This window comes from Primulina huaijiensis, chromosome 4 (genome assembly GCF_012295235.1).
Source record: "Primulina huaijiensis isolate GDHJ02 chromosome 4, ASM1229523v2, whole genome shotgun sequence".
NCBI classification, from domain to species: Eukaryota; Viridiplantae; Streptophyta; class Magnoliopsida; order Lamiales; family Gesneriaceae; genus Primulina; species Primulina huaijiensis.
Window position 1 is genome coordinate 7756694 of NC_133309.1, and position 9415 is coordinate 7766108.

The 9415-nt window shown below is 39.8% G+C and overlaps 1 protein-coding gene across 1 annotated transcript; it reads left to right on the forward strand.

The window, feature by feature from the left end:
• Positions 1-362: 362 nt before the first annotated feature.
• Positions 363-1820, forward strand: LOC140974871 (uncharacterized). Its single transcript, XM_073438358.1, has 2 exons — positions 363-708; positions 769-1820. Exons 1-2 carry the CDS (start codon positions 363-365, stop codon positions 1818-1820), a joined length of 1398 nt encoding a protein of 465 aa, XP_073294459.1.
• The last annotated feature ends 7595 nt before the right edge of the window (positions 1821-9415 follow it).

A 9415-nucleotide genomic window follows, 5' to 3' on the forward strand; every position in this document is an offset into this window, starting at 1 on the left:
ACGTAGATAGTGTGGTGATTGCACTATTCTGTCGTATATGGATTATATTATTACGTCGTTGAAAAGAAAATTTTTGTGCATATGACGTCTCATGTTGTATGATTATGTGGCGAGGTTTGGGGCGCCACAATTGGTGGTATCAGAGCATATGTTAGATGTCTGGGATGGTTAGGAGTTGGGTTTGTGATGAGGGAGTTGGATGACGATATTATCTGCATGTGTCTGTGCATTTGACTTGTTATTGATGATTTCTCGATATGATTGACTGTTCTTTAGTTGCGTTTGCTTTCGTGCGAAAGGTGTGATAATGATTATTGGATTGTAATTGTTAAATTTAATGATTAACAATTTGATTTCCAGTGATGGCAGCTAGAGAACAGGTACATCCGCATGAGGAAATGGAAGAGGTTGACAGTGGGTTGGGGCCGATGAATCCATTGCCACCTCCTCCTATGGGACAGACACCTGCAGATCAGCCTTTATTGCCTGGTGAGTTGACTTTGGCACAGTTCAGCAGTTATCTTCCACCGAGATTTGATAGCTCTGGGACTGGCGAGCGAGCAGAGGAGTGGATGGAGGGGATAGAGCAGATATTTGTGACTGCACCGTGTGCTAGATCTGCTTGGTTACGATTGGCTACATTTCAGCTTTCACGGAATGTATTATTATGGTGGCAGACGACTGGGGCCGGATTGAGAGCTCAGGGCTGTACTGTTGATTGGGATGTGTTTCGGACTCATTTTCTTGATAAATATTTTTTAATAGCAGGCAGACAGAAGAAAGAGAGAGAATTCGAGGATTTGAGACAGGGCAGTATGTCTGTTGCTGAGTATGAGTCACGGTATTCTGCATTGCTGAAATATGTGCCACATGTTGCTACGAATGTTCATGGAAAGATGAGGCACTTCTTGAAAGGGTTGAAGTTAGAGTTATTTGATCGTGTGCAATCGAACAACCCAGTATCATTTGAGGATACAGTGACGAGAGCTGAGATGGATGAGTTGGTGATGCAGGAGTATGGGGCTCAGGGACGATTATCAGAGCCGACTAGGGATTCATTGCGACCGCAGGGACAATCTTTTAAATATCAGAAGGGTTCATTTTCTTCTTCAGCATCATCTGGGAAGCGCCGATTTGATTCACGAGGTGTTGAGAGTCGTGGGGGCAGTTCTCAGTCTGTTCAGGGGCAGAGAGGGGAGTCCAGAGCAGTGAGATGTTTTCGTTGTGGGGGACCTCATCTGATCAGACAGTGTACACAGACCGAGATCACCTGTTTTGAGTGTGGTGGTGGCGGCCATATAGCGAGACAGTGTCCTAGCCGTGAGGGACAGCGAGAGCCCAGGAGTGATAGAGGTAGATCCTCAGAGAGAGGAGGACGACAGCCTCAGCAGTTTACACCACGACCTTCTGGAGGACAGCCCCGTAGGCAGGGAGCTGGTCCGCCTCAGGCACAGGTGTATGCATTGACACGAGAGCAGACAGAGGAGGCACGAGAGGAGATGATAGCGGTTAAGTGTTATTTATGTTCTTATCCTGCTTATATTCTTGTTGATACAGGTGCCTCGCATACATTTATATCGAAGAGGTTTGTGGTTGAGCATCATATGCGCTCGTCTCCATTGTCTATACCTCTTTCTGTTTCGACACCCTCTGGAGTTGATATATCAGTAGTATCGATGATATCGGATGGTATTATTTCTTATGAAGGCTATGAGTTGAGATCTGATATGATTATTTTAGAGATGACTGATTTTGATTGTATTGTGGGAATTAATGTTTTGAAGAGATATTGTGCTACTGTTATTGTTATCAGCGGGTAGTATATTTTTACACCGATGAGCAAGAGCATTGGACATTTTATGGGAAGGGTTCTCGTCCCCGTGTTCCGTTGGTATCTGCTATCCGGATGTCTAGGTTATTGAAGCATGGCCATGAGGGTTATCTTATTTATGCTGTAGATGTGACAGAGAAGAAGAAGGAGGTGGGAATAGAGGAGATACCTGTAGTTGCTGAGTTTGCTGATGTATTTCCTGATGAGATTCCAGACTTCCCACCAGTCCGTGAGGTGGAGTTTGGGATTGAGTTGATGCCAGGTACTTCCCCTATTTCTCGTGCTCCTTATAGAATGGCACCAGTCGAGTTGAGAGAGTTGAAAGCCCAGTTACAGGACTTGCTTGACAAGGGATACATTCGTCCTAGTGTATCGCCTTGGGGTGCACCAGTCTTATTTGTAAGAAAGAAAGACGGAACGATGCGGCTTTGTATTGACTATCGACAGCTAAATAAGGTAATGATTAAGAATAAATATCCCCTCCCTCGTATTGATGATTTGTTTGATCAGTTGCAGGGAACATCAGTATATTCGAAGATTGATTTGAGGTCAGGATATCATCAGATACGAGTTAGAGAGGAGGATATTCAGAAGACAGCATTCAGGACCAGATATGGGCATTATGAGTTTTTGGTTATGCCGTTTGGGTTGACGAATGCTCCAACAGTGTTCATGAGTTTGATGAATAGGGTATTTCAGCCTTATCTCGATCGGTTTGTTATTGTGTTTATTGATGATATATTGATATATTCCAGGAGTGAGGCTGAGCATGTTGGGCATTTGCGTTCACTATTACAGGTACTGCGAGATAGAAAGTTGTATGCCAAACTCAGTAAGTGTGAGTTTTGGTGGGATCGAGTAGTCTTCTTAGGTCATGTTATATCGAGAGATGGGATTTCTGTTGATCCAACGAAGGTCGAAGCCGTGTTACAGTGGTCTGCACTACATCTGTACCAGAGATCCGTAGTTTCTTGGGTTTAGCAGGTTATTATCGTCGATTTATAGAGGGATTTTTAAAGATTGCTAGACCTTTGACACAGTTGACTCAGAAAGGTGTGCGATTTCAGTGGTCTGAAGCATGTGAGAGGAGTTTTCGGGATTTGAAGCACCGACTGACGACCGCACCGGTGTTATCAATCCCAACAGAAAATGAAAGGTTTGTTGTTTATACTGATGCATCACTACATGGTTTGGGAAGTGTTTTGATGCAGGATCGACATGTTGTGGCATATGCCTCGAGCCAACTGAAACCACACGAAACTAGGTACCCTGTGCATGATTTGGAGTTGGCAGCTATTATCTTTGCCTTGAAGATATGTCGACACTATTTATATGATACCTCGTTTACAATTTATACGGATCATAAGAGTTTGAGGTTTTTGTTTACTCAGACAGAGTTGAATATGAGGCAGAGACGGTGGTTAGACTTGTTGAAAGATTATGATTGTGAAATTGAGTATCATCCTGGTCGAGCCAATCTTACAGCTGATGCATTGAGTCATAAAGTTAGTTGTACTGCAGAAAATGTGAGTCGTTTATCAGCTATGATGATGTCTTGTTGTTCCTTGGGATATGATTTTGATATCTCGACGACTCCTATCCAGGTATCGACCTTATTAGCTGAACCTGATAGATATGGTTGTATTCGTGAGGCACAGATGACAGATGAGAGAGTTCAGCGATGGAAAGAGTTGGTTTCCCAGAAACAAGATACTCGGTTTAGAGTTGCTGATGATGATAGTTTGAGGATGAATGATAGATGAGTAGTTCCTAATACTTCGGAGTTGCGCCAGGGCATGTTGCGGCGTGCACATTGTAGTCGATATTCTATCCACCCTGGTGGCAAGAAGTTGTATAAGGATTTACGCTCTCAGTTTTGGTGGAAGGGAATGAAACGAGAGGTGATTGATTTTGTGCGTCGATGTCTTAATTGTCAACAGATCAAAGCTGAGAGGAGAAGGCAGGAGGTGAATTGAGGAGTTTAGAAGTACCGACTTGGACATGGGAGCACATATCGATGGATTTTGTGACTCATTTGCCAAGATACACTGGGACTATTGATGCTATTTGAGTGATTGTTGATCGATTGACGAAAGTTGCACATTTTATACCCTATAGCATGAATAATACATATTTGACGATGGCACAGTTGTATATACGAGATATCGTACAGTTGCATGGGATTCCAGTGTCTATTATATCTGATAGAGATCCTCGATTTACTTTTCATTTTTGGGAAGGATTGCAGACTGCGATGGGGACAGAGTTGAGATTGAGTACAGCTTATCATCCTCAGACAGATGGTCAGACTGAGCGTACTATTCAGACGCTGGAGGATATGTTGCGTTCTTATGTTATGGATTTTAAATCTGTTTGGCATTCATCTATTCCATTGGTGGAGTTTGCGTATAACAATAGTTATCAGAGTAGTATTCAGATGACTCCATTTGAAACATTGTATGGGAGACGTTGTAGATCTCCTTTATACTGGGATGATGTTGATCGAGCTGTAGTCACAGGTCTTGAGATGATTCTTGAGATGGAACAGAAAGTAAAGTTGATACAGCAGCGATTGAAAGTAGCTCAAGATAGACAGGCCGCCTATGCCAATAAAAGAAGAAGACCCTTAGAGTTTCAGTAGGGCGATCGAGCATTTTTGAAAGTGTCTCCTTTTCGTGGTACAGTACGATTTGGTATTAAAAGAAAGTTGGCACTGAGATATGTTGGCCCGTATGAGATATTGCAGCGGATATGTACTTTGGCTTATCGATTGGCTCTACCTCCATCTTTATCTGGTATTCATGATGTGTTTCATGTGTCGATGTTGCGGAAGTATGAACCGAATCCTTCACATGTGTTGGATATTTTCGAAGTTCAGTTAGATCCTGATGTGTCTTCTGTTGAGAGACCAATTTGTATTTTGGATCGATCTGAACGGAAGCTTCGTAGTAAACTTATACCGATGGTGAAGGTTCAGTGGGAGCATAGAGGTGTCGAAGAGGCCACTTGGGAGACAGAGCGGCATATGAAGTAGCTCTACCACTACTTATTCTGATGGTATGACGTATCTTTATTTATGCATATTATTAGTGTTGTTGATTAATTTCGGGGTCGAAATTCATTTAAGGGGGTAGAAATATAATGCCTGAAGTAGATATTACAACTATAAAATAGAATTGATGACATTTTTGTAAATAAGTTGAAAATTATTCAATTTATTTTGATGACATTTTCGTAAATAGGTTGAAAAATAAAAAATTAATTTTAAGGGTAAAATTGTAATTAGTGACATATCTTGCTCATATGAAGTTCCAATGATTTGAGATTTGAATATAACATAGAACACTGAAAGATATAGAAGTTTCATGTTTTGAGTTTTGAAAAATTTGATCGTTTTACTGGTCCAAAGGGATATACCGGTGTTAAAATTTTAAAGATTATATATTATATTATATTATATTATTTTATTAATATAATATAATATAATATTTAAAAAAAATAAAGATAAATATTAAACTTTACATGAATTCATTTACAGAAACGTAACCGAGTAAAGAGAAAAAGAAATAGAATAAGATTTCGATTTTCTTTTCGATCTTGCGACTTATCGGTTTATCCAATCGACGAACCGACTTCAGTTCTGGGAACGTTGACACGAGGTCTTCGATATGAGGTATAAATTTTATAGTTTTGGTGATGTTTGAAATTCGTCGATTATTGGAATAAATCCGATAAGTTGTTAAATCATACTGAAATTGAAGATTGTTGAATAGTGTATGATTTTAACGAATTAGAGAAGATTATAGTGGTGTTATTTTGAAAAATTCCTAATTTGTTATAATTAGAGATTTTTAATCGTTGGATTGAGATTGGAGAGTTGTTTGTCAGTTGTTATTAATTCTAATTATATATTGGAAGTCTACGAAGTATAGGCTACACGTTGATATAAAGTTTTCGTAATTTGACGGATGTTGTAAAATAGTCTATTATTTGAAGTTAATTAATTAGGGGTGTATTTGATGTTAGTATGGTGAAATAAAATACACCGGAATATTAATTGTTGAACGATAAGAATTTATTATCGAGTTGCAGATTTTGTTGAATTAATTGTTGTTGGGCTATTTGCTGTGCTATATTGAGGTTGTTATAATTGTATTGATACGGTGATAATGAGCTGATAATTGTTGTTGAATTATTTAGATACAACACAAGCCTCGGGATCAAAGAAATAGCCAGCTTATATATATACTCGATTATCAGGTACGTGTTGACGTACGAGCATATATTGTTATTGTTTAGTTTTGATTAATACTATTGCGTTGAACGATGATAAATCACTGGTATTGGGTGATTTGATATTATATCTGTTGTTGTTTATTATCGTTGATATTGTTGGCTGTCGTTTGTTGGGAGACGTCACGTTGATGTTGTTCGTTCGACGATATTGCTGTCGCCGGTGTTGGGGTGCGACGTATCGTCGATGTTATTCTTTCAACGATATTGCTGTCGCCGGAGTAGGGGTGCGACGCATCGTTGATGTTATTCGTTCGACGATATTGCTGTCGCCGGTGTTGGGGTGCGACGTATCGTCGATGTTGTTGCAGTAGTATGGGAGTGATGACGTTGATATCGTTGGTGGTTTGATTGTCGAGAGACAGCAAAGGGAGTATTTCTGTTATCATTCCAGTTATATTTTATATTGTTGATAATATAACTGTTATGTATTACGATGATGATTGTTGTGTAGACTCACCCTTTGGGGGCTGTTTCTGTTGGACATGTTACAGGACTCTGCTGTGAGACATGATAGTGGTGAAGGACTAGGTGTGTCTAGTCAAACAGTCCTGTAGTTTATAGTAGATAGAGACAGTATAGTTTATTGTCTTATTTGAGTTGTATGTGTGTATTTATTATACTGTTTCTGCTACACTGACGTAGATAGTGGGGTGATTGCACTATTATGTCGTATATGCATTATATTATTACGTCGTTGAAAAGAAAATTTTTATGCATATGACGTAACATGTTGTATGATTATGTGGCGAGGTTTGGGGCGCCACACTACTGTTGCCCAGAATTCACTGATGTTACCCCTCTTCCCAAAAGGGAAAGAGATAAATAGTACAGTACATACAGACCCAACAGATAATGCATGTCGCAATGCAATTCATACAAAATCATGTATAAGATGTATTAATATCTCTTAATACATACGCAAAATATTCATAAAAGAACAATTTACCTGTAACTATATTATCAAGTGCATCCTGGGTCTGTTCCTCGGTCACTACAACCAGATGATTCTGCTCCCTGAGATCTTCGGGAACCTTTCTGTGGACAAACTCTAGCAAAGTGTCCCTACTGTCTACAGATATTGCAACTACCAGTCACTCCCTGGCATTGCTCCGTGTGATGTCTCCCTCCACAGGTTCTACAATAATCTCCGGTATAATTCGGGCTAGAACCACTGGAGCTAGATGAACCGCTTCCTAACTTTTTGAACTGCTTCTTTCGAGCTTTCAACTGTTCTTTCTTTCCACCACTGCTGCTGCCAATCTCGATTCTGGGAGGCTGTTGCTGTGGTCTCAGTGTTGGAAGAACATACGAAGCTCCCTTTTGTCTCATCATAACTGTTTCTGCTCTTTTGGCTCTGTTCAGGGTATCAGCAAAGTTATTCGGTCGTTTCACATTTACTAATGTACGTATCTCCGGATTCAATCCCTGGATGAACTGATTAAATACGGCTTCATCCTTCCTAGCCACGTGAGGGGCAAAACGTAGCAAGGTAAAGAACTGGGCCAAATACTCATCAATATTCAACTGACCCTGCCTCAGATTTGCAAACTCTGCACCTCTATCCTGTCTGTATGATACGGGGAAAAATCTTTGATAGAATTCAACTTTAAAAATTTTCCACGTAATCACTGAACCACGCTGTTCTAAGGTTTCTTTGGTTACCAGCCACCAACTCTCCTTGCGACTTCTCGTAACTGGTTCCCAATCAGTTTAACTCTACAATCATCTATGAAACCAAGAAATTCAAATAGCATTTCTATGTCCTCTAGCCAATTTTCACAATCGACTGGCGTCTCAATACCCTTCAGAATCGGTGGTTGGAATGACTGAAACCTCATCAACTGTGTTTCCATCAGAGTTTCTGACACATCCATCTGATCAGTCGAAGTACTACCTCGTTCTGAAATTCTTCGAGGAGGTATATCTGATGATCACAAGAGTCAGCAATCATATGAGACAAATCCGTCTCAGCCCCTTTCTGCTCAGCTTACCTCTGATCAAGAATCGGTTCTGATTCATTCTCAAATAATACACATTACCAAATCAACTCCGATATTCAGGTAACATGTATTTAAAAGTAGTAAAACATAATATCATGCTAGCATACATAATGTAATTAAACATTATAATAAATCACATGCTAGCAAACATATGCAAGGAAAGAAAATGCATTCTATCCCGCTCACTAGCTTCTATCTCAGTCTTCAAAACCTACAGTTCTGGACCTATTGCTCTGATACCACCTGTTGTGGTGACCCGGACGCTAATCCATGTCTTAATCATTATTAACGTCAAATAACAAATTAGAAAAATCGGACTAAAAATTTTATTTTTAAACTGCAATGCGGAAACGTAATGTACATATAAATCTAAAAGTACAAGTCCTGTACTAAATACATTTACTAGGTTCAACGACATATCAGTGCTGAATCCTAATCTACTTCTGAGCCCGGATCTCCATGCTAACTAGTCCTGACTCGTTCTCTTCTTGATCCCGATCCTGTCCCACCTGTTGTCATGCACACATACAAACAAGACAACAGCCGAATAACTCCGGTGAGAATTACATTCCCATTATAAACCATGTATACATGCAATCATACAGACAATATAAAAGCATATAACAGGCATTCATAACATGTATCAAAATCAGAAACATGAATCAAATATTCATCGCATGTATCAAAATCCGAAACATGAATCAATATCAATAATAAATCATATTCTAAAGATGTACCATAATCAGGAACATAATTCAATATCAAGCAATGAATCACTCTCCGTGATTCTCAGACTCAGACTCGACTCAGTCCTAATCTAGGGATCCCGATCTGAATAAGAACATACACCCACCTACACTCCCGATCGGGGTGGTGGTACGTTCTTATTCACGGACTTTGGCCCTTTCCATATCGAACATCAGTAATAAAGGCAACTCGAATTCTATCCACTTCGATATGACCAAACGTCCGATGTCCTGACCTATCCGTCAAAGACTATGGCACTTCCGCCATACACTATCCTGTGGCAAAGTGCAATGGGCCAATGACGATTCCTCACTATCCGGCCTTTCTGTCACAAGACCAATCATTTAATACATGCTATCTATAAATCAATAGAACAACCATATCAATTCATTCATTAATTGCAAATATCAATTCAATAAAATAAAGTATGTGATTTAGGGAAACTCGAACTCGAGTTGTGCAATCCCAACTCAACATTAATTTATACCTTTCTCTTCTCGGTCTGACGAATACGAAGTCTCGAATTCAACTCTGTCCATAC

Coding starts and splice junctions, on each gene's coding strand:
- LOC140974871 (XM_073438358.1), top strand. CDS start 363: ATGGCAGCTAGAGAACAGGTACATCCGCATGAGGAAATGGAAGAGGTT. Junction 709..768: donor CGGATTGAGAGCTCAGGGCT/GTACTGTTGATT, acceptor TTTTAATAGCAG/GCAGACAGAAGAAAGAGAGA.